The following is a 19,836-nucleotide window of genomic DNA, read 5'->3' as shown; positions in this document are numbered from 1 at the left end:
AAAAAAAAAAGTAAAAGTAAAAATAATTATATAAAATATTATCTTAAACTAAAAACTCTACCATATATATATATATGTGTAAAAACTATGTACTCTAAACACAAAGTGAATATTTATTATCTTAAAATTCAAAATTAAATTTAAAAAATTACTTGTACTTTTCAACTATCAATATTTTCTTCATTTATATTTATCGATGTAATTGAACCTCTTCCTTTTATATATATATATATATATATATATATATATATATATATATATATATATTAGTTAAAAGTTTTTTAATGCAAATAGGGTTTCCTAAGTAAAAATTATTTAATTATTATTTTAAATACTTTGAATGCTTAAATTCAAATATTAATTTTGTAATTTATGAATGATTTCCTCTCATATTTATTTTGATGAGTTAGTTATAATTGAGATAGACATTAAATTAATTATTTAATTAAATATTTATAATAATAGAAAAACTTATTTTTATACTTGAAAAAGTTGGTTCCTTGTGTGTCATCAACAAGAAATTCCTCCATCTCTAGGTAAGCAAAATGCAGGATGGAATTGCTAGGTAATTTACATTTAAATTATTTAGCATATTTGAGTTCTAATGATTCGCACTCTGTTACATAGTATATTTAAATATTAATATTATAAAAGTTGATAGTATCTATTATTAAAAATATATATTTTCTACTATTTAAAAAATTATAAATTTTTAACCCATAATTAATAAAATAACTTTCAAATACTAATTATTTTTTTATAATTAAAGTATGGAATAAGATTATTTAGAATTAAACTCAAACTTTTACACATACAACCTAATACTTTTTATCATTAGTTCAAAAGTTATTGGCGTCCTCTAAAAGGCTAATTCTAGTAAATTACAATAGTAGAAAGAAATGATAGTTTATATTTAATTAACTGACAGGTTTTTATATTATTATGAACAATATTAAGATACATCACAAATAAATTAATAAATAATTATTTGAAAGCTATATTTCTTTCAATAAATGGCATATTATCAAAGATGAAAGTAATACTAAAGATTGAAACTGAAGTGCCTATTAATATCTATATATATATATATATATATATATATATTAATTAGAAAACAAATGTTTTCTTCCCATATTATCTTTTATCATTTAATCTTATCTTTGTTTGAGATATGGAGATCAAACTTGCCAGCCATGAGCATTCAATGGGCTATCATTGTCTCGATGATGAGACAGATGATAACTGGTGTGAGAAATGCACGGAGAAAATCTGTGGTGCAACCTATCCATGTGTAAGCTGCGAACTCTGGTTGCATGAATTGTGCGCCAAAGCCATACAATATCTGCCTCGAGAGATTACACATCCTCTCCACTCACACCACCATCTTATGTTAGATTGGTCTGGTCCTGCCGCACCATTTACCTGTGATCTATGTTTGAAAATTTCTTCGGGCACCAATTACAGGTGTTGTCGGTGCCCCTTCGAGCTTGATTTAGTTTGCGCTTTTGCAAGCAGTGATGATCATGTAGCTAGGAAGAAGAGGCAGAGATCCAATGCAGATAGGGAGAAACAGATAATGCAGCATTACTGCCATATCCACCCGTTGATCCTCTACAAGCATAGCAATGAGGGAGAACATGATTATAATTGTCGTTGGTGTGACAAGCCACTGACGGGCATTTTCTACGGTTGTAAAAGTTGTGGCTTTTTTCTTCATGAATTTTGCAGTGATAAGATACATAAAACATTGAACCATCCTTTCCATCCATCACACCCTCTTCGCTTGGATTTCGTTGACGCAACTTGCAATGCTTGTACACAATGGATTGGTACGAGTAAAGACTTCTCCACCGCCGCCTATGGTTGCCAAATTTGCAATTTCAACCTTGATTTTAGGTGTGCAAAACTATTATCTACCCTTAAACATGAGAGCCACAACCACTGTCTCACTTATGTTGGTCCCACTTTCAGGGATCCAATTCACAAATATCATTTCCAATGCAGCTCCTGCCGTGAGCTGTGTTTAGACACCTTTTATCGTTGTGTGCAGTGTGATCTCAATCTCCACCTTAAATGTGTTCCAGTTCCACCTTTAGCTAAACATAGATATCATAGACATCCACTCCTCCTTAATCAACCAGTTAGAGAAGATGAGATTGGAGAGTATTACTGTGATATTTGTGAGAAAGAACGAGATCCAACACATGAAGTTTATTATTGCCAAAAATGCACATATATTGCTCATATTGAATGTGTGCTCAATCAGGTCGCACCCTTTCTTTAGTTTGCTTTACTTTTATATATTACTTTATTCCTCGTTTTCTAATAATGGAATGTTTGCTGTACATTAGGAGGAAACATCAACAAAACAGGACTCGTCATCCTCCCCTCCCATATTCATGGATGCTAAAGCTTCGGAGCTGAAGGAAATGGAGCAGACTGAAACGATTCTGGTTGGTAGGTGTTGTTCCAATAGGGTCGGAAGCGTGTAAATTATTGTACTAAAAAATCACACAAAGTTCAATTCCCAGGGAAGAGAGGTGGATCACAAGGATCTCTTAAATACCAAGTCTTTCCTTAGTCAGAATATACCTTTTATAGTAATTTAATAGCACAATAAATACTACTATTATACCCTCAAATATTGAAAGAAAAATAGGACAAGAAAGAACACAAGAGTTTTAACGAGGTTCGGTAAATTATACCTACGTCCTCGGGCACTAACACCAGATGATAACTTTACTATCTCCAAAATATTACAAACAAATAGAATTCCTTAAGAATTCTCAAATGGGAGAAGAGAGAAAACTAAGAGAGAAAGATTGGTTGGGATGAATTGAAATGAGAAATGAGAAGGCCTATTTATAGTTGAGGTTCAAGGACCAAACAATAAATAGCCCATTATCTCAAGGACCAAAAAAAAATTATCCCATGCCACTTTTTCAAAGTCAACTTTAGGGTGCTAAACTTGCACCACTTTGGATTGTTTGCCATTAAAATTGTCTACCATTAATCATAACGTTAACAATCTCCACCTTGAAGATTTGATTAGGATAATCACATCTTCACACACTTCCTTCAACTCCCCAAATTCGATAAAGCTATCTTTTGTAGTGCCTCCAAATGCGCTCTCGAGCGCCATACACCTGAAGGTGCTCAAATTCTCAGGATGTTAATCAAGTTCAAACAATGATTAAACTTGATTGTTGTTACCACCTTGGTCATCATATCTGCGGGATTATCTGCTGTCGGAATCTTCTGAAGTAGAATTTTTCCTTTTCAAAGACTTCCGCACAAAGTGATATCTTACGTCGATATGCTTGGTTCTTGAATGATAGACTTGATTTTTCGCTAAATGAATAGCGCTCGATTGTCACAATATAGACTAATGTGACTTTGAACAACTCCCAAGTCTTTCAACAATCCATTAAGCCAAATAGCCTCCTTAATGACTTCTCAGAATCGCCATATATTCGCCTCAGTAGTAGATACAGCCATCAGAGATCGTAAGGTAGACTTCAACTCATGGAGCTTTCGCAAGAGTAAACAGATACCCGTAGTTGAATGACGTTTATCTAAATCACCAAAGAAAGTCGGAATCAACATATCCAACTACAAACCGACCAAGTGCTTCATCCTGCTCAAAATTAAACCAACATCTACGATTTTTCAAGATACCGTAGAATCCATTTCACGACTTGCCAATGTCCTTTTCAGATCATGCATATACCGCTCACAACTCCAACAGCTTGTGAAATGTCGGCCGCAGACACACCATCAAGATACATCAAACTCCCAACTGCATTTGCATATGGGACTTTTGCCATATATTCTCTTTCTTCTTCTTTCGGAGATAATTAAGCACTAAGTTTCAAATGAGAAGCAAGTGGGTACTTACATGTTTTGTGTTTTCATTTACACCAAAACATTGTAATACCTTTTCAAATATTGCTTCGATTCAAGCAAAGCTTGCCTCTCTGCTCTATCTCTACTTATCTCCATGCCGAGAATCTTCTTGGCCTCACCTAGATCTTTCATCTCAAACTCTTGATTCAACTAAGCCTTCAGCTTATCTATCTCTTTTGGCTCTTGAGCGATTAACATATCATCAACATACAAGAGTAGATAAATGAAAGATCCGTCATGTAGCTTTTGCAAATACACACAATTGTCATATTTGCTTCTTGTGTACTTCGCTTTTCATAAAGCTATCAAATCGCTTGTACCATCGCCTGGGATTGCTTCAATCCATATAGCGATTTGTTCAACTTACAAACCCAATTTCTACCACCAGCATCTTTGTATCCTTGAAATGAGTCATATAGATCTCTCTTCTAACTCACCATGCAAGAAAGCCGTCTTAACATCAAGTTGAGCTAGCTCCAAATTCAACTGTGCTACCAAGGCCAACAAAATTCTAATGGAGGAATGCTTCACAACAGGGAAAATACATCATTGTAGTCAATTCCTCCTTCGAAGCGTAGCCTTTAGCTACCAACCTTGCCTTGTAGCGAACATCTTTCTTGCTAGGAGATCCATCTTTCTTTTCGAATACCCACTTGCATTCGATTGCCCTTTTACCTTTCGGTAATTGCGCCAACTCCCAAGTATTGTTCTTCGGAGAGATTGCATTTCTTCATCCATGGCGCTTTTCCATTTATCACTTTCTAAACTTTGCATTGCTTCTTGATAAGTGATAGGAATATCATCATCAACAACAGAAGGGCGAGGCCACCATATCAAGAATCGAAAGGTGTTTACGAATTTCTCTCCTTGGCCTTGCAATCGCAATCGGTTCGTGTACTTAATGGTTCTTGGGTCGAACCTCTTCAACCTCTAATTCCTCCATTGTGGCTGGAGAATTAGACTTATTAACTGGGAAATCCCCATCCGCTCAAACTCCACTGTTTTGGAGTACACTCCACCTTGTGGAGTATCGCTCGTCTGAATATCTTTATCTGCTACCTTTTTCAATGTGGTAGATTCATCAAAGGTAACATCTCGCTCATGATCATTTTCTTTGTGTCTAAGCACCAAAGACGAAATCCCTTCACCCGTAAGTGATTCCCATAAAGAGAGCTTTCTTTGCGCCGGATCTAACTTTGACTCCTTCACATGGTAATATGTAGTGGATCCAAACACATGTAAGGAATCATAATCAGAGCCGGTTTTCCGCACCATACCTCCATAGGAGTTTTTCTTTCTAATGCGATGATGGCAAACGATTAACAAGATGGCAACAGATGTCACGACCTCACCAAAATTGCTTGCCCAACCCAAAGATTGGACAACATACATCGAACTTTCTCTAGCAATGTTCGATTCATACGCTCGCCACTCCATTTTGCTGTGGTGTATCCCTAATCGTGAAGTGTCGAACAATACCATACTCTTGGCACACATCGAAGAACGGATCACTTCTATATTCGCCTCCATTGTCCGTTCTAAGCCGCTTGATTTTCTTGCCGTCGGTTTTCGATCATAGTTTTCCATTTAAGAAAAACTCTAAGCACTTCATCCTTAGTTCTCATGGTATACACCCAAACTCTTCGGAAAAGTCATCAACAAAAGTAACAAAGTAGTGTTTTCCTCCCAACGAAAGTGTTTTGGAAGGCCCCACACATCTCGAGTGAACATATTCCAAAATACCTTTTGTATTATGGATAGCAAGATCTTAATTTCACTCTCTTTGCTTTCCCAGAACACAATGCTTGCAAAATTTTAATTTGCAAGCCTTTGCACCTTTCAACAATCCTTGCTTTGCCAGAATTTGCAAGGATTTTTCGCTGGCATGTCCCAACTTCATATGCCACAACTGCATTGAGTCCAATTCTTTGTTGCTTTAAGTCGCAATGATCGCTCCAATAACTGTACTACCTTGGTAGTAATACAAGTTATTTTTCCTGATGCCCTTCAATATCACAAGTGCGCCAGATGTCACTTTCAAAACCCCATCTCTCATATTAACAACTGAACCATTGGATTCCAAGGCTCCCAATGAGATGAGATTTTTCTTCAAACTGGGCACGTACCGAACATCAGTTAGAACTCTGGTTGATCCATCTTGATTCTTTAATTGGATTGAACCTATCCCAACAGTTTTACAGGCATTGTCATTGCCCATATAAACAACTCCTCCATTTAGTTCTACTAAATCAGAGAACCACTCCCGGTTAGGGGACATATGATAGGTACAACCCGAATCCAATATCCACTCATCTGAATGGAACGACGATGATGATGCAACCAGTGATAATTCAGAGTCACTGGTATCATGCTTTGCAACACAAGCATCTATAACAGCTTTTCCCTTATTCTTCAGCTTTGGACAATTTTTCTTCCAGTGGCCTTTCTCATGACAAAAGGCACATTCATCTTTCCCGAGTTTGGACTTTGACTTTGATCTCCCCTTTTGAGTTTTCTTCCGAGTGTATGAACGACCTCGGACTACTAAAGCTTCAGATCTCGATTGAGTTTTTCTGTTTGTCCTTCTTTCTCTGCTCATAATCGTATAAGGCCGCATGCACTTCGCTCGAGATATATCACTCCCGCCATGAAGGAGAGTAGTTTCTAGAACTCAAACTCCTCGTGAAGTGACCCCAAAGATCAAAGCCAAATCTTCATCTTTGAATGTCTCATCCATATTCAGCAAATCGCTGACTAACGATTAAATTTGGTGATGTGATCATTCATTGTGGTACTTGGGACGTAAGTGAAGCGAAACAGTCTTTTCTTCAAGTGGAGCTTATTTTGACTGTTTTTCTTCAAAAATTTTCTTCAAGTGCCACCCACAACTTATTTGCGAAGTCTCCTTTGAAAAAGCATACCGCTCTCGAGAAAGGCATGATCGAATTGTGCCACATGCCAACCGATTGATCGCCTTCCAATCTTTCTCCTGTACATCATCTGGTTTCTCTTCATCAATGGCAATGTCTAGACCCTGCTGAAAAGGGCATCTAGAACCTCACTTTGCCACATACCAAAATGGCCCATGCCATCAAAGATCTCCACGCCAATCTTGCATTTGCAATTGTCGGTCTTGTCCACATGGACGATGTTGAAGCTCCTACACCGACCGCTTTTCTCCATAATCTTTCAATATACCTAAGGAAATCTTTTCGATGTGGAAGATCGCTTTAAACCGCAACCACAGAGCATACTACGATTAACCTTCGCTCTTGATACCACTTGTTGTTCCAATAGGGTCGGAAGCGTGTAAATTATTGTACTAAAAAATCACACAAAGTTCAATTCCTGTGGAAGAGAGGTGGATCACAAGGATCTCTTAAATACCAAGTCTTTCCTTAGTCGAATATCCCTTTATAGTAATTTAATAGCACAATAAATACTACTATTATACCTCAAATATTGAAAGAAAAATAGGACAAGAAAGAACACAAGAGTTTTAACGAGGTTCGTAAATTATACCTACGCCCTCGGCACTAACACCGATGATAACTTTACTATCTCCAAAATATTACAAACAAATAGAATTCCTTAAGAATTCTCAAATGGGAGAAGAGAGAAAACTAAGAGAGAAAGATTGGTTGGGATGAATTGAAATGAGAAATGAGAAGGCCTATTTATAGTTGAGGTTCAAGGACCAAACAATAAATAGCCCATTATCTCAAGGACCAAAAAAAAATTATCCCATGCCACTTTTTCAAAGTCAACTTTAGGGTGCTAAACTTGCACCACTTTGGATTGTTTGCCATTAAAATGTCTACCATTAATCATAATGTTAACAGTAGGAAACAAAGGAATTATATATATTGTCTTTACATATATTTAACATGATGAATTAACAGGTTTGTTGGTTGTTTATTTACAAGTACAGGTTCGAACAGTCCTCCATAAACATCCATTGAAATTTTATGAGGTAATCGAAAACTTGGGAGAAAGGGTTTATGAGCTTGTCGTTTAGAACTTAGTGGTCCAGGCTACATCTGAAGGATGCCTATATATCCTACATGAAAACTGTGCTAAATTACCCGATGAGATACAACACCCTCTTCATCCTCAACATCATCTCAACCTCTACGCCACAACTCCATTGCTGGACCAAAATATATGTAATAAGTGTCAAGATTTTTATTTCGGCTTCACTTATCTTTGCGAGCAGTGTGATTTCAAGCTCGATCTGAAATGCGCAACTCGAGCATCCTCCGAAAGTGGCCGCACAACATTGAAAGAGTCGGAGAGGGAAACTGAGCTATTCCATTTCACCCACAAGCACAAGCTACTGTTTTGCAATTTTACTGACCCTGTAGTCGAAAGTCGATGCAATCTTTGTCGACTGCAAATCTTTGGTCCAACATACCATTGCAAGAGATGTGGTTGAGTTCTTCATGAATCTTGTCTTAGGTTACCACATGAAATGCAAGTACCTTTTCATTCCCAACACACTTTAACTCTAAGCTACACGAGATATGGAGGGTGCCATGCATGTTCACTAAAGCTGTTACCATCCGGCTATCATAATAGTTATAACTATGGTTGTAAAGATTGTGGCGTCAACTACCATATTGCATGTGCAATTTCCCTAACACGCCCTCTGAAACGTGACTCTCACATGCACCATCTTTATTATTTTGGGACAGACTTTGATCGATTCTTTGCCATGTACCGTGACTTCATTGATATCTATGCTGGACTATTTTGTAGTCACTGTGGTGAAATCTGCAGTGGGCAGTCTTTCTATCGTTGTCTTGAGTGTTTCATCAATTTCCACGTAGAATGTGTATCCTTACCTCAAATTATCAAATCCAAATGCCACATCCATCCTTTAACTCTTAAAGATTCGTATATCGAAGATGATTCAGAGGAGCATTACTGTGATACATGTGAAGAAAGAAGACACCCAAACCATCATGTCTACTATTGTGAAGAATGCCCAGGAATATTTGTTGCTATATAGATTGTGCACTTTCTAAGGTACGTAAGTCTTTATGTATAAATGTTGTTTTGAGGTTAAAAGAATTTTATTATTGCTAAGCGATTGAAATCAATATGATATTACTAAACTTGTGGAAGGAAAGGTTGATAAAGAGGATATTATTAACTAAACTGAATTTGCATGTATCAAACTAAAGGAGTTGTTATCATTTTTCAGGAAGAAGAAGTTGTGTCATTCTTGGATCCTAGGGAGAGGATGAAAAGGATGAGCCTGACTAGGGGAATTTAACTTTGCATATCTTCTCCTTCATAAAGTATTTCATAATACATTGGCCTTCATTGTTATAATTAATAGTAATTATTAATCATATGTATGTTGTGTGTATATAGATACAGATATAGACTACTATAGGTTTGAAAACAAAATAGGTTTAAGCAATTCTGGTTTAGACCTAAAAATTATTATAAACGTGCAAAATCATTTTGGGCCAAATATACCCTACAAAATTTGGATAATTTTAGACAATTTTTACATTTTATATGTACAAATACATTTTTATTTTGGTGGTTGATACACTTATTAATTCTATTTTGCATCAAATCAACACTTATGATTGATAATGATAAATTGCATCAAATCAACACTTATTACACTTATGATTGATAATGATTAAACCATCTTCGATTTAGTAAATCTAACAATTGAGGTGTTTCAACTGTACTTGAAACATAATTGAATTTCAGTTTAATTTAATTTATAATTATTTTAATTTTATGATATAAAAATAATTGTTTGACATTTAAAATAATTTCAAAGTTGTTATAAAATATTTTTGAAAAAATATCATACAAAAGTTATTGTTTTTTTATTTGAAAATTTATGTTTTTAAGAAATATTTATGAAAAATTTGAAAATTTTTGTCAAATAATATTTAAAATTATAAAATAGAATTTATTTTCTAAAAATAAATCTAAAAATCTAAAAACAGAAATTAATATGGAAAATCAAGAATCAAAACCAACCAAATTATGATAAACGATTTGAAAATTCCAAAACCGTGAAATAGGTGTGTATATTTGTTTAAAGTTATGTATTTTTAAATTTTTTTTCCTTTCATTGTTTAGCCATGAATGGAAAGAAAAGCAATTTTCTTTTAATTTTCCATTTTTCCTATCAATCATACTTATGAGAAGAAAATTTATATTTTCAATCTTTCTATTTTCTATTTTTCCACTTTTTAATTTTTCATCTTTCTAATTTTCTTTCCACTCTATCAAGCAAAGTCTAAGTCTAGCTAAAATTCTATCATACTCATTTAAAAATCATGTATTTAAAATACATATGTTTAAAAATAACATATAATAAATAAAATTAATAATAACACATAAGCAATATATACAAAATTAGTTTAAATATGCAAGAATATAATTTATTTCAAATATGTAAATGTAGCTTAGTAATTTTGCTACCAACTTGATGTCCGGTTAATTTGAGATACCAACTTAGTCAAGGGTTCAAATAATAGTATAGATACTAACAGTGTGGGTGAAAACCATGGTTATTTGAACCGGACTAAGCCAAGTGATCAAACTAATTGGACCTAGAACCAATTAGGGTACTGGTCTGGAGAAAGGCTTTGGACCAATTGAGTCGGGAAACGGTACGAACCTATTCAACCAACTAAAAAACCTATTGAACTGGCAGTTCAATCGATCTTTAATATTTTTATTTTTATGATTTTTTAATTATTTATTTAATTAAATAATCTAAACCAATCAAACTAACAAACCAATGGCCTAACCGATTTGACTATTGATCCGATTTTAAAAAGCTTGGTGGAAACTATTAAAATGAACAAAAATAATTGAAATGAAGCTTTGGTTGTAATGCTAAAGTTGAGGTTTTGTGCATGTCAATGGCATAGGTTTGAAATAGATATACAAACAATATGAGTGAAACAATTTGTACAATAAAGTTGAAATTTATCAAAATATCAAAATAAAGCTTTAGTTGAAGCGATTAAAAAAATTATAGATGTTGAAGACATAGATTTAAATCTTAATATATGTTATTTTATTGGTTTTAAATAAGGAAAAACAAAAGTATCCTCATAATGGTATAACTTATTAAAAATATGTAAGGTTATTTGAGTAATTTTCCTAATTGAGTTGGTATCAAATTGCCTCGTGACATTAACTCAGACTCACATTTAAATAATAATATAAAAATATAGATATGCAAACAATGCGGTGAAACAATTTATATAAAATATATAAAATATTAGAATAAATTTTATTTAAAATAATAAATAATAAATATTAGAATATAGATACTAATAGCAAATGCAGTCCATATCAAATTGGTAAAATATTTTTTAGTAATCTTGGCCTTTCTAGTTTCTGTGTAATGTTGTTTGTTTTCTTCTTACTGATGAAGAAAAAAATATAATGGATATCAAAGTGGTAAAAAACCATCCAAATCCGTAATTGATGTCGATTTCGATTTCATCTTGCACAATATCCTCCCCTTTCTCCTGTTGGAGTTTTGACAGCAGAGGAAGAAAACAGAAGCAAGTAATTTGGATGAAGTAAAGTTAAACTTCAATGTTGAACAAGCAACATGCCATATACATAAGTAATCCGGATAACATATGTTGGATTTTGAGTAAAATAAAGAAGAAGAGAAAACGGATGCCAAAAATTTAAACAAGAAGAAAACTAAAAAACTCCCATGATTTTTCATTGATAATTTGAAAATATATGTAAGTTACATAACAATTGGACAGTTACCTAATGACATAACTGCTCCCACTAATACATGACTAATATAAGCTTGAATTACACAAAAAAGTAAGCTGACATATCAGTTATTACATCAAATTCAAATCAAAATCTAATCCTACTAACTTTGTGGACAAATTACAAAGAAACTAAATAAAGTTACATAGAAACTAAATGAACTAAATGAACTAAATAAGTTATGGCATTCGGTTCAACTCCAATGTTGATCTTCATGTTGAGTCCGCTAGTCTCCATGTCGAATCAGCATCGGTCTCTTGTTGCATTGCAGGCCAATGCTCGACACTCCTCCTTGGACTGTATGCAACAAACACCAATTTTACTTCTTAAAGCTTCAAATCTAGTAGCACTTAGTGGCCTAGTTAAAATATCAGCCAATTGGGTTTCTGAGCTACAATGAACAAGGCTGACTTCTTTTGATTGCTCAGCCTCTCGAACAAAGTGAAATTTGATCTTGAAATGTTTAGTCTTGCCATGAAAGACTGGATTTTTGGCTATGGCAACTGCTGATTGGTTATCAATCCTGATTTCATTTGATTCAATCTGTTCTTCATTCAAGTCACATAGAAGCTTCCTAAGCCAAATGGCTTGATTAACAGCTGCAGCAGCTGCAATGTACTCTGCTTCAGCTGTGGATAGAGCAACAGTTTGTTGCTTCTTTGAGCTCCAACAGAAAACTCTTGAACTAAGGGTAAAGAAGTAACCAAAGGTGCTCTTCATGTCATCAATAGAGCCAGCCCAATCACTATCAGAATATCCAGTCAACTTAAGCTCCTTTTCTTTTTCAAACTTGACTCCATAGCTCAAAGTCCCCTTGACATATCTGAGGATTCTTTTAGCTGCTTTGTAATGAACCACATCATAGCAGTGCATAAATCTAGATAAGAGACTAACACCAAACATAATGTTAGGCCTTGTTGCTGTTAAGTATAACAAGCAACCTACTAGGCTTCGATATTCCTTCTCATCAACCCTTTCTTGATTTCCACTACTAGTCAGCTTCTCCCCTTGAGCCACTGGTGTCCTGACTGTTTTGCAATTTGTCATGCAAAATCTGTTGAGAATCTTCAAAGTAAAGGCATCTTGGCTAATAAAAATACCTTGATCAAATTGGTTCACTTCCATACCAAGGAAGTATGTCATGACTCCCAAATCTGTCATTTCAAACACTTTTTGCATTTGCACTTTAAATTTACTAATCAATTCATCTTTGCTTCCAGTCACAAGTAAGTCATCCACATAAAGTGACACAATAAGCAAGCTCTCACTTTCTAACCTCTTCACATAAAGTATAGCTTCACTGACACTTTTCTCAAACCCAAGCCTAGACAGATATGTGTCAACCCTGTCATACCAAGACCTAGGTACCTGCTTCAGGCTATACAGTGACTTTTTTAGCTTATAAACCTTGTCCTCTTCTCCTAGGACCTTAAATCCATCTGGTTGCTCAATAAAAACCTCCTCCTTGAGAAAGCCATTAAGAAATGCTGACTTAACATTTAATTGGTGAACCCTCCATTACTTCTGAGTTGCTAAGGCAAACAAAAGTTTAATTGTATCTAGCCTTGCTACTGGAGCAAATGTCTCTATGAAATCGATGCCATATTGCTCGCTGTAGCCTTTTACCACAAGACTTGCCTTGTGCTTGTTCAATGAGCCATCAACATTGTACTTGGCTCTGAACACCCACTTGACACCAATAATCTTCTTATGATCTGGTCTGTCCACCAATTCCCAAGTGTCATTTTTGTGGCTCATGTCTAATTCAGCTTCCATAGCCTTTTTCCAATGTTTGTCCCTAGTAGCTTCTTCAAAATCTGAAGGTTCCACTATTGCAACATCACATCTTTAGTAGATGTCAGCAATAGTTTTGGTGCCTCTCACAGGAGCATCATCAAAATATTCATTGCTAGGCTCGTTTTCAATTGGTTCTAGGCTAGTGTCAAGTTGATCTTCTTCAATTAGCCTTGCATCTGCATCATTCCAGCTCCAAACCTTTTGTTCATCAAACCTTACATCCCTACTTACTAGAATCTTCTTTGTTGAAGGATCAAACGCCTGTAGCCCTTTTTAGTGCTGCTGTAGCCAACAAATATCCTTGGAACAGCCCTTCTTTCAAGCTTGGTTCTTTTTTCAATTGGGATGAGAGCATAGCAGACACAACCAAACACCTTCATGTGTGAAACAGTTGGCTTGAGTCCATGTCAGGCTTCAAAAGGAGTCTTTTCCTTCACAGCATGTGCTGGCAGCTTGTTGAACAGGTACACTAAGGTGTTGATAGCCTCAGCCCAAAATTTGCTTGGTAGTTTGCTCTGAAATAACAGACATCTAGCCATATCAAGCTCAGTTCTATTCTTCCTCTCACATACTCTATTTTGCTGAGGAGTATAGATTGTTGTTAGCTGATGATAAATTCCAGCTTGCTCACACAATTTCTGAAACCTTTTAAATAGGTATTTAGTGCCATTATCAGTTCTCAAAGCCTTGATCTTGCAGCCAGTTTGATTTTCATCTAAGGCTTTGAATTTGCTAAAGGCTTCAAACACTTCAAACTTCTGCTTCAAGAAATAAATCCAACAAAACCTAGTAAATCATCTATAAACAGCACAAAATACTTACTGTCATTTAATGAAGGAGTCTTCATTGGTCCACAAACATCAGAATGAACCAACCATGCCTTGTTAATTGGAAAGGGTAATCTAGCCTACTTACCAAACTGACAAACCTCACAAACAGTGTCTTTGACTTTAACTTTTGACATGTCTTCTACCAAATTCAACTTGTACAATAGATCAAGTGATCTAAAATTGACATGCCTTAGTCTCCTATGCCAAAGACCAACATTATCAGTAAGGCTGGTGTAATCCTTCTTCTCAAGTTGATTCATATTAAGCATAAAACACCTATCAGTCATTGCTACTATGAGTAGTTCTTGGCCATGAGAGTCTTCAATAACACAGGAATCATTCTTAAAGGTAAGTGAGTACCCTTTTTCTATTAACTGCCTAACACTAAGTAAACTCTGATATATATCAAGCACAAAAAGCACAACAGAAATCACTTTGTTACCTGAACAAATGTTGATCACCACATTTCCTCTGCCTTTGGCTTCAATCAAATTCCTATTACCAATTCTGATCTTTGAGGCAAAGCTTCTATCAAGATCCTTAAACAGCCTTTTATTAGCTGCCATATGATGTGTGCAGCCACTATCCACTAGCCAATTCCATCTGAATTTTTTTGAGGTTGCAAAGCAGGATGCTGTAAAAACATGCTCCTCTTGAGCTTGAAGGTCCTCAGCAGCTTGAGCTTGGATTTGCTGCTGAGCTTGAGCCTTCCTTTTGTTCTTGCAAACCTTCTCAATATGGCCAAACTATTTGCAGCTCCTACACTAGATGTTTGGCTTATACCAATAATATTTCTCCAAATGTATGGTCTTCTTGCAGTGAATGCATGGTGGAAACCTCTTCTTGCCTGCATCCCTCCTTGGTTTCTCTCTTTTATCGAGCCAAGGCTTCTTTCTTTTATGGCTTGAACCTGAGCCTTCTTTGGCCTTTGCTTGGAAAACTCCTTCAGAATGCTCTTCTTGCCTATTGGCCCTCCTTTGCTCAAGTGCATACAAGGAGTTTATCAGCTCAGACAATGAAATAGCTGACAAGTCTCTCGAGTCCTCAAGTGATGAAATTTTAGACTCAAACTTCTTAGGGAGAGTGGTGATGACCTTTTCAACAACTCTGCTCTCACTGAAGTCTTCTCCAAGGAGCTTTATGCTGTTGGCAGTGGCCATTATCCTGTCTGAGTACTGCTTGATGGTCTCTGACTCTCTCATATTCAGTTTTCAAAATCCCTCCTAAGGTTGATCAATTGTTGCTGCCTTGTCTTATCTGAACCCATAAACTCCTCCTTCAACTTCTCCCATGCTTGTTTAGGTGAGTCACAAGCCATTATCCGAGTGAAGATCACATCGGATACTCCATTCTGCAAGCAGGCCATTGCTTTGTATTTCTTGGTACACTCTTCACTGTGTTGCCTGATCTGTGCAATGGTTGGATTGGCTCTCAATGGAGGTGGTTCAACATCATTCTTAACGACGTTCCACAAATCATATGCACTTGAAGGTATGTTTTCATCTTAACCACCCAAATGTGGTAGTTTTCACCAACAGACACAGGTGGTGGAGGCAGTGTGAAGCTCATTCTACTGAAACAAACTTAACAGCTTCAATTTCTTTCTTCTCAAGCTTTTGTTTTCTCAATAAGGAAACCAACAACAGAGGCCCCCAAAGATGACAGGCTCTGATTACCATTTGTTGGAGTCTTGACAGCAGAGGAAGAAAATAGAAGCAAGTAATCCGGATAACATATGTTGGATTTTGAGTAAAATAAAGAAGAGAAAATGGATGCCAAAAATTTGAACAAGAAGAAAATTGAAAAACTCCCATGATTTTTCATTGATAATTTGAAAATATATGTAAGTTACAAAACAATTGGACAGTGACCTAATGACATAACTGCTCCCACTAATACATGACTAATACAAGCTTGAATTACACACAAAAGTAAGCTGACATATCAGTTATTACATCAAATTCAAATCAAAATCTAATCCTACTAACTTTGTGGACAAATTACAAGGAAACTAAATAAAGTTACATAGAAACAAAATGAACTAAATAAGTTATGGCATTCGGTTCAACTCCAATGTTGATCTTCATGTTGAGCTGCTGCTAGTCTCCATGCTGAACTGCTACTGGTCTCTTGTTGCATTGCAGGCCAATGCTCGACAGCTCCTTATTAAGAACAGGGTAATAAAATTGTAATAGTAATGGAAATGGGATAAAGCGATTGCAGGTACAGGTAGCTGTCACACACACAGGCTTTTGAACCATTGGAATGGTAGTTTCAAAGACTCAGGGCTCAGGTCAAGTAGGCTGCCCAAAATAGTTAAAACTGCCTCTGCCAGCTTTTGTACCCGATTAAGATTATCCTTTTTTTCCATCTCTCACTCAGTACCAATTCAAAGCAACAACAACAGTTGGTTACCCTCGTCCTGTACAACAATTCCCTCCAGCTTTATTCTTGTGGTTATATTATTTATATATATTGCAAGTAAAAAGACTATAGAAATCAAAATTTGGGGTTTGTTGTTGAAAAGAAAGAGACGATGAGAGGTTTTGAGAGAGCAGTGGAATGGCTTAGATCATTTGTTTATAGCAATGCTTGGGATTTCTGCGTTGTTTGGAAATTGGGTGATGATCCTTCTAGGTACTTTCAACCTCCCCTTTTTCTTTGGAGCAGATGGATTTGAACTCTAATGAAGCTTTCTTGCTTGTTTGTAGGTTTATTGAATGGAAGGAGTGTTGCTGTAGCGGTGGTATAAATGTCAAAGTAGAACAAGATAAACTTCAGCATCAGGGTCCTCCTCTATGCAGGGATGTTCAGTTCCAGCATTCCATAAGATCAAAGGCTTGTGAAGCCCTCTCCCATTTTCCTTTTACCGTGTCTCTCTATGCTGGGTACACTTTGATTCTTCTCAAAAACTCACTTCTTTTCTGTTTTGGACACAAATGATAGCCACGGCACAATCATTCTGATTTTATTTTTTTTTACAGTGAAAACAGGATTCATGGAGAGGTGGCTATTTCAAGTCAACCAAAGTGGCTTAACCATGCCAATATCTCCACTTCCCTTTCCTCAGAAGTGAGCATCTCTGTTTCAGTCTCAAATTCTTTTTGTCACCCAGAAGTTTGCAAGTTCATGCTTTTGGCTATGATTTTGTTTGCTTAAAAATCCCCCTTTGATGCTTTAGTTTAATCGGCTAATTTCTGCTGTGTATGTACACAAATGTGTTTATACAAGACAGTCACATTCATGGTGTATCTTATCATCTAAAAGTGTTACATCACCTGGTTTTCTATTTTGAAATGGTCCATGTTATTTTGACAGGAGACAATGGGAACCCACGTTCTGATCCCAGTTTTTGGCGGTCTCATCGAGCTTTTTGCTTCAAAGAATGTAAGGTTCCTTTGACTTTCTCAGTTTCCATTATTTTGCAATGCAATTTGTGTCTTACAAGCTTATAAACATGTAAATTTGCCCTTTTGATCAGATACCAAAAGATCAAAACATCATAGAGTTAATAAGAACTGAATGCAATGCACTTTTAAAAGCAGAAACCACAACAGCAGAAAGCTATAGAAAAGCAAATCTTCACAAATGGTATCTCAACACATTGCAAGAAAAAGACTTACCATTTTCCATGAGCTTGTCAACCGTGAATCCCAGAATACAATTCATTCCCTCGATTGGACATCCCCCCTTTTCTTCAGCTTCTGCGTATATTTCTCAAGATGAGCGATTGAAACAGCCAATTGGCACATATTATGGATCAAAAAGACTAGGATGCAGCCAAAATGTGTGTGCGCAAGAAACAGAAGCAGGGTTTGTTTTGGATTGTAAAGTTAATTCTGTAAATGACAAAATGAGAACTGCCAAGCAGCCAGAAAAAGTGAATTACCATTCTAAGAATCTTATCACAGAGAGGAATAGAAGGAAGAAGATAAAAGATGGGCTGTTCAAGTTACGAGCTTTAGTCCCCAAGATATCCAAGGTTGGTTCACAATTTCCCTAACTTATAATACCCAACTTAATTCTTCTTATTTCATATCTCTAATGCTTTTGTTGTTCAATATTGTAGATGGATATAACTGCTATTCTTACAGATGCAATCGAATATATAGGAAATTTACAGGAGGAGGAAAAGAAACTCCGGAATGAGCTCAAGAAAACCGAGGAAGGGGACTGTGGAAAGAGCAATGCAGAACTGAAGTCTACTAAGTTAGACTGGCTACATAGGAAAAACATGTCTGCCATTGAAGAAAACCATGTTCCCAGTGGCATATCTGAAATGGCAAAAATGGAGGTAGATGGCTGTGTTGCCCATTGGAGCAAACATCATCAATGAAACTCTCGCCTAATGTGTTGAATCGTTTCTCAGGTACATGTAGAGGTGAACCAAATAACCAAAAGAGAGTTTTGGATTAAGCTGTGTTATAAGCACAAGAGAAGTGGGTTTGCAAAGTTGATGGAGGGTATGGATTCTTTGGGACTTGGGGTGATTGATGCTAATATCACAACATTTAATGGAAATGTGCTCAACATTTTCAAAGTCGAGGTAAGACTCACTGAATGGTTGATGTCAATGGAACAATATGAATTCAGGTAGTAGGGTGAAATCAGAAAATTCTTTTTAGGGGCTTAAATTAAATTGTAATTTTTATCATAGTCAAAATGTATTTTTTAAAGGATTAAATTAAAATTTTATTATTTTTAGGAGGGTTAAAGTATAATTTTACCTTTATTAATTTAAAATTTAAAAAATTTTAAAGGACAAAATGGAAAATTTTAGGGGCTGGCAGGCCCTAGGTTCGCCCCCTGTCAGTTAGTCCATTTGGCTTTGCAAAATACCAAAAAGCAGTAACTGCAAAGATTGCAGACCAGAAATTACTAATAACTTTGTTTATCTGTTGCCATTTTCTTCATAAGCTTATATTGTCTGTTCCGCTTGTGCAAGGCAAACAGGGATTTCGAGTCCAGGCAATTGAGAGACTTGTTGACCCACCTAACAAACTAGATAAACAACGTTATACAGTGTAGAAAATGGATAGTTCAGCTAAGAGATTTGGAACCCTTCCCTTCATGCAACTTTTAGTTCAAGCTGCTCCAACAATCATGTCTCGGAACTTTGGGCTGTAAAATTTTAGTGGGTTTGATGCTGCTTCTTACTTATAGCTCTGGTTTTTACCAAATTCTATATAAAATTGCTAACTCTATGATTACAATGAAGTTTTTGTTTTCATATTGGTTCTCTTTCTTCACCTATGTCAGCTATTTCTTTTTTCCCTTCGCTGATAATTGTGTTCGACATGCACAAGCCTAATTAGCCTAGTAAAAACAATGGCAGGTCAAAAGTATTCGACAATATCGTAGTAGTTGTACTTGTTAAACCTTACGAAATGGGTGAAAAAAATTCTAACAAATATATTTATAAAAATATAAAAATTAAATAAAATTTTGGTTAAAATAATAAAATTAATATGTTGAAAATCATAATTGTATAATACTAATAATAAAAGAAAAAATA

General features: G+C 35.6%; 2 protein-coding genes across 3 annotated transcripts; both read left to right on the top strand.

Annotated features, from left to right (window-relative positions):
* Positions 1-1,171: 1,171 nt before the first annotated feature.
* Positions 1,172-9,184, top strand: LOC108477574 (uncharacterized). The gene is made up of 3 exons (XM_053022959.1): positions 1,172-2,266; positions 2,352-2,453; positions 9,113-9,184. The coding sequence occupies exons 1-3, from the start codon at positions 1,172-1,174 to the stop codon at positions 9,182-9,184; spliced, it is 1,269 nt and encodes a 422-aa protein (XP_052878919.1).
* Positions 9,185-16,399: 7,215 nt separating this feature from the next.
* Positions 16,400-19,551, top strand: LOC108478592 (transcription factor bHLH90-like). 2 transcript variants are annotated; one of them, XM_017781055.2, is made up of 8 exons: positions 16,400-16,958; positions 17,033-17,209; positions 17,306-17,393; positions 17,640-17,708; positions 17,803-18,303; positions 18,391-18,615; positions 18,691-18,867; positions 19,275-19,551. In XM_017781055.2, exons 1-8 carry the CDS (start codon positions 16,858-16,860, stop codon positions 19,347-19,349), a joined length of 1,413 nt encoding a protein of 470 aa, XP_017636544.1. In that variant the 5' UTR covers positions 16,400-16,857; the 3' UTR covers positions 19,350-19,551. The 2 variants fall into 2 exon arrangements, with proteins under 2 accessions (XP_017636544.1, XP_017636545.1); XM_017781056.2 differs by having other exon boundaries at positions 19,267-19,551.
* Positions 19,552-19,836: the final 285 nt, after the last annotated feature.

This window comes from Gossypium arboreum, chromosome 12 (assembly GCF_025698485.1).
Source record: "Gossypium arboreum isolate Shixiya-1 chromosome 12, ASM2569848v2, whole genome shotgun sequence".
Lineage (NCBI taxonomy): Eukaryota > Viridiplantae > Streptophyta > Magnoliopsida > Malvales > Malvaceae > Gossypium > Gossypium arboreum.
This window is presented reverse-complemented; position numbering and strand designations above follow the sequence as displayed.

Coding starts and splice junctions, on each gene's coding strand:
- LOC108477574 (XM_053022959.1), top strand. CDS start 1,172: ATGGAGATCAAACTTGCCAGCCATGAGCATTCAATGGGCTATCATTGT. Junction 2,267..2,351: donor TTGAATGTGTGCTCAATCAG/GTCGCACCCTTT, acceptor GCTGTACATTAG/GAGGAAACATCAACAAAACA. Junction 2,454..9,112: donor AGCAGACTGAAACGATTCTG/GTTGGTAGGTGT, acceptor ATCATTTTTCAG/GAAGAAGAAGTTGTGTCATT.
- LOC108478592 (XM_017781055.2), top strand. CDS start 16,858: ATGAGAGGTTTTGAGAGAGCAGTGGAATGGCTTAGATCATTTGTTTAT. Junction 16,959..17,032: donor TTGGGTGATGATCCTTCTAG/GTACTTTCAACC, acceptor GCTTGTTTGTAG/GTTTATTGAATGGAAGGAGT. Junction 18,868..19,274: donor TCAACATTTTCAAAGTCGAG/GTAAGACTCACT, acceptor CAAGGCAAACAG/GGATTTCGAGTCCAGGCAAT.